Source organism: Ctenocephalides felis, unplaced genomic scaffold (assembly GCF_003426905.1).
Source record: "Ctenocephalides felis isolate EL2017-DRISC unplaced genomic scaffold, ASM342690v1 CF-g0.4_SCAFFOLD_03571, whole genome shotgun sequence".
In the NCBI taxonomy this organism is placed as follows: domain Eukaryota; kingdom Metazoa; phylum Arthropoda; class Insecta; order Siphonaptera; family Pulicidae; genus Ctenocephalides; species Ctenocephalides felis.
Genome location: NW_020539725.1, coordinates 39,443,475 through 39,458,961, shown reverse-complemented (window position 1 = coordinate 39,458,961; position 15,487 = coordinate 39,443,475). Strand labels below are relative to the sequence as shown.

The window sequence follows — 15,487 nt, the reverse complement described above, 5'->3', positions numbered from 1 at the left end:
ATATATATACAAATATATTCAGTGTGAGCTCATGATGATTTTTATAAGAATTTTATTTAAACCTAATTACACAAATATCTAAGAATTAAAAACCTGGTATTACTCTGCCTCTTTTAACTGCCTTTTTTAACTTTTTATTTTTCTTATCATCTTTTCTTTTATTTATATTTGCTTCTCGTTTCTTCTGTCTCTCTTCCTGCGCCTTTTTAACTCCTTCTTTCCTAGCTTGCCATTTTTTGGCACTGGATCTTTTAATTTGTTCTTGTTTTTTAACTGATTTTTTCAATAAGTCAGGGTCGTCCCTTACTTTTTGTCCATCTGCTTTAGCTAATGCAGCTTTCCAGGCTAATTTTTCTTTTAATTCTTGCGCTTTTTCAACATCTCCCTGAGACTTCAATTCTTCTAGTTTTTCTTTATTTTTATTTAATTTTTCAAGTATCTTCTGCGGGTCATTGTCAGCTTTCTTTTCTAAAATGATCACAGTCAAATTAGAAATACACAAATATAGTAAAATTTCATAAATAATTCTTAATTTATGACAAAAACTGGTCATAGAAGTATGAATGAACATTATTACTGTATGAACAGTATTACAATTTGAAGACAATTTTACTCAGTTAAAATTAGTGTTGTTTTTAAATACTTACTGAATTTCTTATTATTTGCATCCGAAAAGTCAAATTTTGAAAAGACCATTTTGCCTTGACTATTGAATACAGGTTTCGATGGCTTAATATTCTTCTCAGTGTCATCATTTTCTTCTGATTTAACTTCACTTTCTCCTGCTTTAGGTACCTTTACTGTTTTAGTGTTCAATCTTTCTCCTTTTTTAATTTTTTTCTTTATATGTGTTCGTAACGCCTTTTTGGATAATTTATCTTTATATGTGAATGTTTTCTTTTTTTTCAAACTTTCTAAACGTGCTTGCAGCTCCTCCAAACTTTTTGCTCGAGATGCTTTAAGTCCTTTTGAAGATGTGGCTTTTAAAAGTTTATTTTTTCCGACTTTTGATTCAGCGGGAATTTCATCATCATCTAAATAAACATGGTTATATTAATTATTTAATTGTATTACCTCTTATAAATGGTGGTCTCTTTACATACCTCTGTTTTGACTTGGAAGATCAACTTTAGAAAATACATTTGTGATAAATGAGTTCTCATCAAGCAAAATTTGTTTAATTTTATTTATATTAAAATTAGTTTTATTCATTTTGAGTTGCATAATTTAGAAATTTAAATAAAGTTTACTTTATTAATAAAATATAAATGCTAAACTTAACCTTAAATTTAATATATTTCCACCTTAAAGAAAACGTGCGTTTATGTCACATTGTTACCACGTGCAGTTTAGCCACAACGCGCAAAAGAAAAATTTTCTTTTGACATTTGAGATAAAAATTAACCTTACATTTTAAAATTTTTGTCTTCAACATAAAGATATTTTACACTATCATTTAATATATTTCGACGGTTTTGTTTAGTTATACAACTGAGATATTATAAACCAACAGATAATTTTATATCCTAAAATGGTGAGTTATTTTAAATATAAATCATTACTTAAATATAATATAATGTAATAATATTACTTACAATAACTTTAGCTTCATCTGATATATTTAATAGCAACATTTTTGTATATAAATTAAATTTAATATAAAATTATATTTTCTGTATGTAGTTCATCAAAATGTTATAAAATTAAATGTGAATGTAATAAAAAAAACAGTTCAACTGTCACCTTTAAATTTTATTACAACAGACAGAAACATAACTGCAATCCACTTTTATGCGATTTCTAACATGAATATTCAGAACTGTTTGATTGCTGATTTTTTACATTGAATATCTTTTTCATTATCTATTATCCATATCTGCTGTGCTTCTTCAGTAAATTGCAACTTTAATTTAACTTGCAATATTTATAAAACAACTATTTTTTCTTATTACTCTTATCTATATGAATAGACAAGTGTTAAACAAGTACCCTTTTCAATTTTTTTTTAGTCAGTGACAATTCATACAGATGTTGGTGATATGAAAGTAGAAGTGTTTTGTGAAGATTGTCCGTTAGCTGCTGAAAACTTTTTAGCATTATGTGCTAGTGATTATTACAATGGTTGTTTATTTCATCGAAATATAAAAGGTTTCATAGTACAAACCGGTGATCCTACTGGTACTGGTAAAGGCGGTACCAGCATTTGGAATAAAAAATTCAAAGATGAATTTAAAGAAAATCTGAAGGTTAGAAAAAAGATTGTTTTACATAATATTCTCTTCTAACTCATGAATAAACATATTTTATTTTTAGCATAATGAGAGAGGCATGATATCAATGGCGAATAATGGACCAAATACTAACAGTAGCCAGTTTTTCATAACTTATTCTGAGCAACCCAGCTTAGATTTAAAATATACAGTTTTTGCTAAGTAAGTTTCCCCAAATTACTTGTGTGTAATATTATATACAACCATAAAATTTTATTAAACTATATTGGTTTTATATTTTTTCAGAGTGATAGACGGTTTTGATACTTTAGATGAATTAGAAAAAATTCCTGTCAATCCCAAAAACTATAAACCAACAACAGAAGTTAGAATTTCAAGTATAACAATACACGCAAATCCTTTAGCAAAATAGATTTTGGTAATTATCATATAAAATAATAATTTGCATATTATACTATTTCATAAGAATTTTTTAATGGTAAGTAATTTTATAAGAAGAAATATATTATTAAAGAAACTTTTTTATTAATAAAAATCATAAGCTCGTAATAAATGTGAAGTGGCCAACTGTATATATACATCTAAAATACACTTAATACTTAAGCACTTAATATAAGTACAAAAATAGTTATTTAGCTTAACTTAAATATAATTTGTGATTGCATTTTCTTACCTCATATAACTTAACATATGAATATTTATGAACTAGTAATATCTTGACAGTGTTCTCTAACAGGATATAAAATTTAAATTTGTTTGAATTTAATTTAATAAATTTCTTATTAAAGAAAGCTTCAAACTTATCATTTTAATGAAAGAAGCATTAAAAACTGGACTGAGAAATAGATAAAATATTAATTGGTAAACTATTAATTAATAATAATATAATAAATTATTAGTAGTCTTTTTAAATTATGTTACCTTTAAAAATGCTATTGAATTTTGTAACTCCAAATATCATCAAACTCGAAAGTAAAGAATTAAGAATAATAATTTTATAAGTAACTTAAAGCTATCCATTGCTGATAATTATAATTTGTTCTCATTACGTCACCTTTGTTTAAATTTCTTCAACATTATGTTGATCACTGTAATCGCCATTGACCCTTTTACCTTTTGGATCGAACGGGCTTCTTAAATGACAATTAGCATCATATAGTTTTCCCATTACCTCTATTTGATATTTTCCAGTTTTGAGAAAATCTGCATCAATAACGCCTCCATCAGGACGAGAAATGTAAGCTTGGCCAATTGGTTTGCGTAACGTGTAACCATACTCGCCGCGTCGAAGATGACCCACGATTTCACCGTTTCGCCAAACGCCTTCTAAGCCCCATATTGGCACCTAAAATTATTAATATATTGTAAATTGATTGTTTAACTTGCCTAAGCAAATATCTGAACCGATTTCAAAAAATCAAAATCCAATCAATAAAACTTTGTAAGTACTCGCTTTAAATAGTAAGAATTTGCAAAATTTGTCAATCAATCAATTGATTGGTAATTATTCGAGTAACTACACTATTTTCTTATTAACTACCCGTTGGGTAAGTTATAGTATTCGCACAAAAATCGAAAATGAATATTTTTATAATTTAACGTTTCAAAGGTTTCTGAAAATTTTGGCATACCTTAGAAAAAATGGATGTATGTGTGCGTGCGGATACAAATTTTCGTCGACGATTTCGGGAACACCGATCAACCAATTTGAATAATTAGAAGAACATTCGATTCGTATTGATAAGGAGACGTGCTGATTAGTTTTTGGCAAAAGCAGGTCTAGTCGTTCCGAAAAAAACGAGGGCAAAAAGTACCAAAAACGGTAACTAAGTTTTTAAATAAACGGAGCGTCCGATTTTAATAATTGAAAAAACATTTTACTTGTATTGACAAGATGAAAAACTGATCGAATTTTTAGGAAGGCAGGTCTAGCGGCTTCGGAGATCTAGACTAGATAGATCTAAAAATGCCATTGACGGTCAAAAATGATCATTAGACATATGCTCATCAAATTATCAGATATTTATTTATTTAATAATATGTATCAATTTTGTTAACATTTCTTTGAGTTCCGTGACATTGTTTGTTCATTAGACGGCGACGTGGCGCTTACGCGCTTCCATATTTCGTCTCTATGCAGATAAAGCAGAACGATTGCTTTGATAAAAAGTTCAAAATTTCCAAAATATTTCAAAATAAAAATAGAATTTTCTTTAAAGTCTTTTTGCCAAAAAAGTCTTTGTTTTCAAAAATTTAAAATTTTTCAAAAATCTAATTTCTTCAAAGTTTGAAACAAATTTTAATCTTTATTTAATCAAAAAATAATTTTTGGTGCGGAAAGTTCCAGAAATTTGCCTTAAGGCACGATGCCATACAGCACTAGTTTCATTTATTATTAAATTGTCTACTAGGGCTTATTCTATGGCGATTCCTTTTTTTTTAAGTCTTTTCTCACAATTTCGTTTCAGTTTCAGTTTCTATTGTGTAATAAGTCGAGTCAGTTTCTGTACAGTGTTGTGTTATTTATATATAAATAAGCAGTTCGTCAATTCTCATTGCGATCAAATAGTTATTTTCCAACCACCAGTAGCTGTAAGGTTGGACTCCACAAGGTAATCTTACTTTTATATATAAAATTATTACTTATTCCTTTCTGATATACTTATTTTTTTATTCTTCGGTGTATGAGGGGTTAAAAACCGAAAGGGGTTAAAAACCCATCCTCAACTAAACATGGTTCAAAAAGTATGTTAATTAGCCCATTTTGTAAAATTTTGATTAGAAGTTTTACATAATTATTTTGTAAATTTTTGAAGTTTGTGCATTTTTGAGACAATTTACTAACTTGAGCATCCATAGTGAAAAAAGCCAATTTTCGCCTGATGCCATTTTTGCGTTGTTCGTCAATAGCTGCTTTACCTATGTAGTCTCCAGTCTTTCGGCATGTAAATGCCAATCCTGCTTCTATTGGCGTATCATCAGGCCGCAGGTCGGAATGCCATAAATGGTACCCTAATAACAGACCAAAAAGTATGAATAAATAGTAGTGGATGAACGGATGATTAAATATTGGCTGCTGGTTAGTTGTCGTTCATTCTGCACTTAAGCAATTATAAATATATTCTTATGTTTAGAGGTACGTGTACCTGAATAATATTACAACTGCTATGAGTTGTGGAAATGTCTAAATTCAATAGAATAATATATCTTATATATTTACCCTTTTCACTACTTAATGAGTATAAGGCTCTGTAACCGGCATTTCTAAGTCCCTTAGATTTTCCAACATCCATCAAAGCTCGAAAAATTGGCACGCAGTCTTCATTCCGCATATGCAATTCATAGCCTAGCTCTCCCACAAAACTTACACGAAGTGCACGACATACATAAGATTTAGCTAAAAATGAACATTCATAATAATAATATTGGATGATTCAGTAGATCAGTAGATCTTTGAAATTCAATTTTAAAGTGTTTGGACGGTTTTTCAAATATTTATTGTGCACAAAAACGATATTAAAAGTCCTATAAAAAGGTCAATATCTCGAGTGTATTGTATTCATAATGGGTTCTTGAAAGACAGAATTTAATAATTCAACAAAAGCATTTATTCTGAATAATTATATATTAAATACTAAATCTAGAATATAAAAATGAATCGCAAAATGTGTTGGTAAGCGCATACCTCATCAACGCCTGGACTAATTTGGGCAATTCTTTTTTTAAAATGTTCGTTGAAATCCAAGGACGAGAAAAACTTACGACGAGAAAAAATCGAATAATTGCCGGGAAAACCCTAAAACAGCTCTCTTCTTTTTCACATACAAACGTTAGTAATTTCATATTTTTGCCATCTGATACGGAATATTTAATCAAGTTAATGGAGCGTTTTGGGTCTGAATTTTTTTTACTGTGCTCCAATTCGTATGAAATTTTGATTCTTATTCTTTGATTCTTATTCTCAAGTTCAAAAGTGAAAATAATTTAGACTCCTTTGCCATTTCCCGGGCGGATGACATCCCTCTCAGAGGTGTAATTCATTTTTTTTTTCAAAATAACGTCGGATATTGATAAAAGAACTAATTATAAGAAACAATGTTTTATAATGTTTTTCAAAAAAGCAAATACTCATAATTTTATTTAAAGTAGTTGTACATTTAAGATCCATATGTGTGGATGTATATACATTTCGGTATAGACTGTAGTGAAAAAAATCATAATAATTTTTACCTAATTGGTAAATATCAGTATAGGTTATTAAAAAAAAATTGGAACTTCTGAATTCTAAAAATAAGTACATGACAATGTCTGTCGGGTCATCTAGTATGTAATAATAATTGCATATATAATAATAATAGTTTTAGATTTGCATATAATGTGATATTTTGAGATTAATAGCGGTTAATTTTGAGATGTTTTGAGATTAATAGCGGTTAATTATGCAATAATTTTAAATCAATCACAGTTAAGAGATCAATTGTGATCTTTGATTTTTAAAACTTACATAATCCATCCTTAATCGTGAGCATGGTTGTTGAATTTGGTGGAAGCGCCTCATCACTCAGGTTTGCATTTGTCATCTGTTTTAGTATTTCACGGCTATAATATTTTAATGTACAGTTATTTATGGTTCTTAAGTTATGATTTAAGGTTATTGAGCTATTCTGATATCCAAAATATGATTAAGTTATTAATTTTGTTAAATTATATACCTATTAGGCCCTTGTATCGATAAAACTCCCATTTGATCAGTGACATCTCTAATGTGGCACTTGAAATTTTTTTCTCTTAGAATTGACTTTATGTGAACATAAGTGTGATAAGCCGATGCGCCTCCAGCAACTATATAGAATCCTCGACCCTGGTTGGAAATTGGTTGAACATGAAGTTTATTAGTTTCTTGGGTAAATTAAACAAGCCAACCCTTTTATTTTGTTCTATTTCTTACCTTGAATATTGGATCTGTGATATTTCCGACTCCAGGATCTATGGCCGATATAGTTACATCTGCTTCTACGCCACCATTCTGATTTAATGCACATGTGTATACCGTTCTGAAATTGTAGGATTACATATTTCATAAAATTTATATCTTCTATGAATATACAAAAAATGTCCAAACATTTGGACAAGGAAAAGAACTGAAACTAAAAGCTAGATGCAGTTACTTAACTCCTAAAAAGTTATCTGATAGTTATTTGAAAAATAAATATTATGCGATAAATTTGCAAATTAAAAAATAAAAATAATTGATTGATTGTGATTGGTTGAATAATATCGTTATCGAGATAACTTATAATGATAATTCTAAATGTTTAATACTTTTTATTTAATTTATATGTAAAACTATAGCAAGTGTAAAGAAATCTTTCGCCTTAAATAATTTTAATAATTAGCAACACTGACTTGTTTGTAGGTTTGTTTGTGTTTGCAGTAAATATGTAGTCACTGGCTTGCTGGGCATCAGGTCCTGTTAAATATAGTTTGCAAAAATAGCTCATATTGAACAAAGCTGCCTGCTTTCGACACGCCATTGCTTCGGAAGCAATCTATTAACATAATCAAAATATTGATATAAGTAAATAGAATTCAAGTTTCATAAAAAATATTTGTCAAAGACTTACGATATCATGGCATTCGGGAAATCCAAACCGATATTCTCCTTTTAATTTCTCTACATATCTCTGGTCTGGTGATTTTTGGTGGCCGTAACTGCCATACCAGTCATATGTTGTCACAGGTGCTGCTGTTTTAGCATCTGGTGATTTGACTTTGTCTTCTAGAAAGTAACCTGGACGTTCCCAACCATGTCTCTCTTCCATAACTGCGTGATATGCCAACATTTCCTGAGATAAATATTTTAAAATAAATATACAAATGCATTTTGAAATGGTAAACATTATATATATATATATATATATATATATATACATATAATGGTACTTATATAAATAAAAATATGTGCAATAATTTAATTTAAATATTAATGTGTATATTACAAAGATATTGTATTTGATACGTACATCATGTAGTGGGTCTAGATGTAAATTACGCCCAGCTAAAGATTCGTCATGTGGGAAAACTATGCTGTAATTTTTCACATAGCTTTCGTGACTTTTCTCAGTGGCCCATTTCGTATCATTCATCTGTTTGGGTGAAAATCGTCGTATGTCGTAAGCAAACATGTCGAAATCTGGCCTTAAAAAGAAGAAATATGCATTCTATAAAAGTTTTTTTTTATACAGCATAATTTATTTGTTGTAAGTTGATAATATACCTTCCATTTATTATCCATTTCGCCATTTGTTTGGCGCAGCCTGCTCCCAACATCATGCCGGCGGAATTATATCCACAGTTATGAAATAAACCTATCAAAAGTAAAATATTATTATTTTTTACATTCATAGAATTCGGATCTTAAACAATTTTTATAAGATATTTTTCATACCTTTTATAAATTTGAATGTAAAATATTTATAATTTACACAATCTAAATAATATTTATATTTTTCATTAACAAAATTTAATAAGTTTTTATAAGTTTGATATCAAAGCTTATCACTAACACAGCAATAAGATACATGGATATATAAGCCAAAATTAATCTACACACACTAAGGTTTGAAAATAAATTTAATAAACAACTTAAATTTTTTGTTAAAATGTTCTGACGCATCAAACGAAGTTCTTGACGAGATATACCGGCTTTTTCTGAAACACTTATCAGTGGAAGGTGCAAATTCATGTTTTTTTCATGCTAAATTTGTTGAATGCAAAATTATTTGGGACTTGTTTCAAAAACAGCCATTATATGATTATAGCTGAACATAGTATAAACATAAAGATGTGATATTAAGTTAAACTTACCATGTAATCTAGGATCGGGCCCCATAATGGGTTTATGATCCGGTGTGAAAGATTCTGGTCCACAAACTGTTGACTTTATCCCAGCTTGGTCGAAAGCGGGGCAAATCTTGCCGGCCCAAGAAGTGTGTGCTTCAAAAACAGACCAATCCAGTTCGTATAATCCAAATGAAAAGTCTGGTGGCACCTGAAAGAAAGTAAGTAGCAATCAAAGAAAATGTAGCCTATGTAGTTATCGAACAAGGTTAATTGCGAGCATACGCTCTGCATATCACCTAAATTGGTGATAGATTATTTTTGATAGTTTGAGTTTATGATTGTATACATATATATATATATATATATATATATATATATATATATATAAGCATATTGAAAAGCGAAGTCGAGAGTGAGCAATAAATGATATCAGAAGAAAGAAAGTAACTGAAGATGAGGACATACCGGCGGACTTGCTGAAAGAGCTGGGCAACAACGGATTAAGGAAACTGACCAAATTGTGGAACTAAATATACCGAACGGACGATGACCAAAGGACCTTTTGGGTGTCATGATGAAAATTTTCAGAAAAAGCACAAAGCAAAAAAGTGCAGCGGCCACAGGACGATCAGTTTGACTTCGCACACAAGAAAGATTCTCGATAAAATCCTTACGAGACGTTTAGATAATAAGATCGAGCAGCACATGAGCGAAGATCAGTTGAAAGGTTCTGAAAACACAATAAAAAACGTATGAAAAGCTCTGGACAAAATCCTTACGAAATGATTAGATAATAAGATCGAGCAGCACATAAGCGAAAATCAGTTTGGTTTCAAATAAGAATGAGGCATCAGGGACGCTGTTAGAATATTGAGGATAGTGCGGATAGATGTCCCGGTGTTAACGAGGACATATGTTTTGTTTTATAGATTGGCAGAAAGCTTTTGACAGAGCGAAATGGAGTAAGCTTATGAGAATTATGAAGTCTAATAAGGTCGATTGAAGAGATTGCAGGGTGATCCAGAATCTGTACATGGGAGAAAAAGTGAAAGTCCCAGTGAATTAGGGGACAAGGTTGCTGCATGTCATCGATCCTATTCAACCTGTACGGAGAATGACTCGTCAACGAGGCACTTGAAGACACTGGAGATTATCATTACTATTATTATGTATTATTATTATTATTATTATTATTATTATTATTATTATTATTATTATTATTATTATATATATATAATATGAATATTACCTTTCCAAGAAGTATAGGATCGGTTTCATATCCTCCCATACAAATGCTCTCTCCTTGAATCCGGAAGTAAACTGACGCATCATGATCTCTTATATTTGGTAATCCTTGCGCACCCATAGGTTCCGAAACGATATAAGCGTGCTTCATAGGAATCAGAGGCAAGGATAAACCTAAATCTTCTAATAGATGTCCACTCCATACTCCTAAAAACATACGGCAATATATTTAACTTTTCCTAGGGTAAGATATAGTAATCGCAATAAAATCGAAAATAAATTTTTTTGCATATCTTTCAAAGGTTTCTGAACATTTTGGTGAGTGTGAGTGTGTATGTATGTTTGGATACAATTTTTCGTGCACGATTTCGGGCGTACGGATCAACCGATTTCAATGATTCAAAAAACATTTGATTCCTATTAATGGAAAGATGTTCTGATTACTATTCGGTGAAGACAGGACTAGCCTAGCCTAGCTTTGCAAAAACGGTATTTAGTTTTTATACTGATTGCCAGTACCAGTAAAAAAGCTTTTACACAGAGCATTGCTGAAATTTATTTCTAAATTGAAATTGAATATAACGAAAATATTAAAAAAAATATAAAAAAAATCTGCAGTCTTAAATTCAAATACAGATTGTCAAATTATATACGAAATATAGATTTACCCCAGCAATCTACATAATTATATCAATATTTATGAATATTGAAAAAACAAAAGGTGTTAAGATAAAATGTAGATATTGCAAAACATCAACAAACGTCTTTGATTTATTTTGATTGCGCAAAGTATTTGAGTAAACAGATTGTTTATTTACATTGCTCATATTCGTACTGATAACATCCACAAAAATAAAATCATGCACAAAATTAAGAAATAATGTTATCTATTACAAAAGACTTTTTGTTATTAATGTATCTCATTAACGTCAATGGCGTATTTGATAAATAAAATAACAAAAAAATATTCCTGTGATTTGTTTTCGTAACAATCACAAAATAATATTTACAATTTTGGTTGATGTGAGTCAAAACAATTACTGAATGTTCTAAGTATCACAGATTGTAATTAAAAAAAAAGTTCATATGTGAATTTGTAAATAATACTCTTTCTAGGTACATAAGAGATACTCTTTCTTTAATGTAGTAAAGACCACAGGTGCCTAGTAATTAGTGATTTTCAACTTCTTATATATATTTTTTTCGTATTTTTCATGTCTGGCTGAAGATTATAGAACGCTGTTTCAAATAGTTAGTATAATTTTTGTATAAATTTATTTATCAACTTACCTGCAGCGTTAATGACGCAATTAGTTTTTATAGTTCCATGCTCAGTTTCAATGCCTACAACTTCTTTTTCACCCAATAGTGTTTCGCCCACCAAAATTTTAGTAATGGCACAATTTTCAATAAACTGAAAATAAGTATTCGAGTAAATTAATCAATAAGTAAAAAATATTTTCTTACAAGTATACTTGGAATAAATAGATGGAGAAAGGTGTTACAATGTAAAGTTTTTGATTATTCTTACACTTCTATAGATGTTATATATATAATTAGGGTGGGTCGATTTTAAGGTCACTTAGTTACTTAATTTTCAGATTTTTGAGACCATAATAAAATACTTTGCTGATGAAACCATACCTCTAAAGTGAATTCTGATGTCCAGTGCATTGGTCCAAAAATAAGGGTTGAATTTTGAAAAACCTTTCAGGGTGGTACCTAGGGGTTGAACCAGGGGCATAGGTGGATCGGCCATACATTTGGAAGCAATTGGGGTAGTCTAAATCGGCCGAAATGGACTTTTTCCAATTTTAACCCTTATTTTGGATCAATGCATGCGACTTCAGAATTCATTTTAGAGTTATGATTTCTGTAGCAAAGTATCTTATTTTGATACCCAGTATCCGAAAATCATGTTTTGACTTTTTTTACCCATACAAATTAACTATATATATATATATATATATATATACAATTTTTAATTACGGTGCGTGAAGTACCAGCAATTTGCATTAAGGCACGATGCCACCACTAATGCACCATTCTTAGCTATAAACGTTGCGGAGCCCGAGACCTTTTCAACGAATACAAAATTGTCGAAATCTGTTTGTGCGTTCTGGAGTTATATCGTCAGGAAGGAAAACCCGACTTATTTTTATATATATGTAGATATACATATGTATATATTCATATGAATACCAATAATTTATTAAAAATTCATATGTATAATTTACTTTTCCTCCTTTATGTCCAGCCGCTCTGGTCAAAGCTGCACACATCATGGCGGGATCGACCACTCCGTCTCCAGGACTATAGAGAGCTCCATAAAAACTTTCAGGATCTAATAATGGGAATAACTTTTGGGTCTCAGATGGGTCCAAAATTTCGCTTTCTACATTCATGCATCGTCCAATTGTTGATAAACGACGGTATTCATCCAAACGTTCCTACAAGGAAAGATTTAAAAAGTACTTTGCCATTTACAAATTTAAAAAAGATTTAGCTTCATTTTGATTCGTATTTAATAAATGACAGTATATTATTTATTACAGTATCAATTACTGAGAGCAAGTTTTATAATAAGAAATTCAATTCAATTCAATTATTTATAGCACTATGTATTGTATTTTATTAATTTCAAAAGGCTTCGATATAATTTATTACTTGAAGTCACTCAAAACCTTAGAATGTGCGATGAATATTCCTCCGTTATTAATCCATCCTGAATTAAGACCAGTTTCCTCTTCTAGACTCATCAAACGGTGCCTGGTGTCCGCCAAAATTTGGATTTCGGTGTCGTTTGGCCGAAGTCTCCATACCAGACCAGCTGTGTGCCAAGTAGTGCCACTAGTTAACTGAGATCTTTCCAAAAGAAGGGCATTTACACCTCTTTTTGTAAGTTCGTATAAAGTATTGCACCCGGCGGATCCACCACCTGAAATATTAATTAAACTTAAAAAATTTGTGTATATATATTTTAATCATGAAATATTATTACACATTGTGGTAGCTGTATAATAGTCAAAAAAAAATTATCTTTAAGAATAAGTGTAAAAATTAATTTCAATGTATAGTCGTTTTATTTGGGAACAGAATGGATTATTTTCCAATCGATTTGAATGGGTTGTGATTAATCACCGTTAACGTTCATACTCAACTAAAATCTTTTTTTTGTAACAAAAAGTAGACCAATTACATATTATTAAATTTAATTGATACAATTATTGATATAAGTTTGTTTGATCAACTAGATATCAATTAGAAATAGCAGTGCTTAGAATTAATGGAGAATGTATACTTTATTTAAAAAAGAATAGTTGAAAATTTTGTCAACTTTAAAGGTTCCTAATCTAATGCTAAATCTCAATTCTTATTGATTAAGTCGATAATTTACATAATGGAAAGTACATGCATTTTTCTTCAAGTCAAAACACTAATTACTACAAGTTCTTTTTGTCCTATCACTAAAATATTAAAAAAAAGTATGTCTATGTTTAAATAAGTTTATGAAAGTATCTATTACAAATTCAATAGAATGCAAAAAGAAATAAGTGAATTTTAACCATAAAAGTGTAATAATTTATCGGTTTAATAATAGTTTCATGTTAAACAATAATATAAAGTATAATGTTTTCAATTCAAATGAAATTGTATTGAATTCTGACCTGATTAGACACATCAATAAAAAATTCACGGTCAATTTTTTAGCATTGTTAAATCTAGAGATTTGAAATAATATAGTCACACAAAATATTCTTGATGTTATTCCTTCAGATTTTCAAAATCAAGATCGTTCAATGTTACTCCATTTATTTTACTTCATTTAATTTTAAATTTATGCGTTAACAATTTGTACAATTGTTTGTACATAGTTATTTCATACGTTTTTACATCAATATTTTTTAATATTGTAGTTCATACTAAAGATAAATCTATAAAGATGGTTTATATTTTTTCGTAAAAAAGGACATTTAAGTTAAATTTTATTACTAAATAAATAAACTATTTTTAATTATTTAAAATCGATTTGGGTATTTAAAATAAAATTAATATTATTTCTTGCTAAATATCTTTTCCACTTTTATGGAAAAAACTTCTTACGCGAAACAATACACGCGCTTTTCTCTAAACTATCTTTTTCGTTACAACACCTACGTTTTCTCTATTTCTACTGGAGCGATTTACTTGAACTTTTTACAGAATCTTCTTTATATATTTATCTTCAACATGAACTACGATCCTACACAAATACAGATTTTCACTATTTTTAAAATTTCGAGAATATCAAGAAAATTGCAATCAAAAGTTTTTTTTCTTCATACAGCTGCGTTTGTGAATAACAATTATTTTAACTTTTTCGTAGTTGATTGAACAGATACATTATTCTAGAATAATTATCAATATGTATATATATATATATATATTCGGACTATTTGAAGAGCTAAAATCATGGGTATGGTCAGATGCTAAGTTTTTGAGATTCCCGACTTTATGACCTTCTCTAATTGAAACTATATGAATATTTTTGATTTTTGTGTATATTTTATATTCTCAAGACAGTATTTAATAATAAATTGCAAAAAATATATTGAAAATTGTTTGCCTTTTTCTTTACAGCATATCAAATATCGCATGAAATTCATGCCTCTAGACCAAAAGATCTCTCTACCGAATCACTTTATTTGAGCTTTTGAATAGCGAATTTTAGTGCAAATTGGATACCAGGAAAAACTTATGATCATCGAGGAATACATGTTGAATAAAATTATGGATAAACTTACCGATTATCACTACTTCTGCAGATTCAGGTAAGTTTACACTTTTTGAACTATATAACTGTTTAAAGTCTTTCCATTTACTACAATATTTAACTATATTTTTATTCGTAAACATTTTGCTAAATTGTGAGATCTAATTGTACCGCATAAATAACACAGGCTAATTGATATGAAATAAAAATCTTATTTATAACAATTGTTTTTTAATAACGTTGCACTTAGAAGGGCGCACTTCAAACCGCACTTTCTTCAACTAATCGTAATGGTTTCGAAAACGACCGACGGACATATGAATAAATATTTGTATTCATTAATCCATATCATTGTCATCATTTACTGCTTTTTACTGGTTCTTAGTTATGCATTTCAGCGATTAGTGTAAGAAAT

General features: G+C 29.4%; 3 protein-coding genes across 4 annotated transcripts; 1 reads left to right on the top strand and 2 right to left on the bottom strand.

The window, feature by feature from the left end:
* Window positions 1-34: 34 nt before the first annotated feature.
* LOC113384553 (surfeit locus protein 6 homolog) lies at window positions 35-1,288 on the bottom strand. Its single transcript, XM_026622288.1, has 3 exons — window positions 1,104-1,288; window positions 648-1,034; window positions 35-468 (listed from the first exon to the last, which is right to left on the bottom strand). Exons 1-3 carry the CDS (start codon window positions 1,222-1,224, stop codon window positions 86-88), a joined length of 891 nt encoding a protein of 296 aa, XP_026478073.1. The 5' UTR covers window positions 1,225-1,288; the 3' UTR covers window positions 35-85.
* Window positions 1,289-1,432: 144 nt separating this feature from the next.
* Window positions 1,433-12,631, top strand: LOC113384554 (peptidyl-prolyl cis-trans isomerase-like 3). Of its 2 annotated transcripts, XM_026622290.1 has the most exons (5): window positions 1,433-1,534; window positions 2,010-2,246; window positions 2,314-2,432; window positions 2,517-2,649; window positions 12,577-12,631. In XM_026622290.1, the coding sequence occupies exons 1-4, from the start codon at window positions 1,532-1,534 to the stop codon at window positions 2,641-2,643; spliced, it is 486 nt and encodes a 161-aa protein (XP_026478075.1). In that variant the 5' UTR covers window positions 1,433-1,531; the 3' UTR covers window positions 2,644-2,649; window positions 12,577-12,631. The 2 variants fall into 2 exon arrangements, with proteins under 2 accessions (XP_026478075.1, XP_026478074.1); XM_026622289.1 differs by lacking the exon at window positions 12,577-12,631 and having other exon boundaries at window positions 2,517-2,713.
* LOC113386018 (sarcosine dehydrogenase, mitochondrial-like) lies at window positions 3,287-15,215 on the bottom strand. Its single transcript, XM_026623830.1, has 16 exons — window positions 15,104-15,215; window positions 13,004-13,257; window positions 12,557-12,769; window positions 11,610-11,733; window positions 10,324-10,526; window positions 9,099-9,282; window positions 8,509-8,599; window positions 8,255-8,429; window positions 7,856-8,077; window positions 7,638-7,780; window positions 7,180-7,285; window positions 6,944-7,092; window positions 6,736-6,830; window positions 5,452-5,628; window positions 5,077-5,243; window positions 3,287-3,576 (listed from the first exon to the last, which is right to left on the bottom strand). The coding sequence occupies exons 1-16, from the start codon at window positions 15,213-15,215 to the stop codon at window positions 3,292-3,294; spliced, it is 2,700 nt and encodes an 899-aa protein (XP_026479615.1). The 3' UTR covers window positions 3,287-3,291.
* Between the last annotated feature and the right edge of the window lie 272 nt (window positions 15,216-15,487).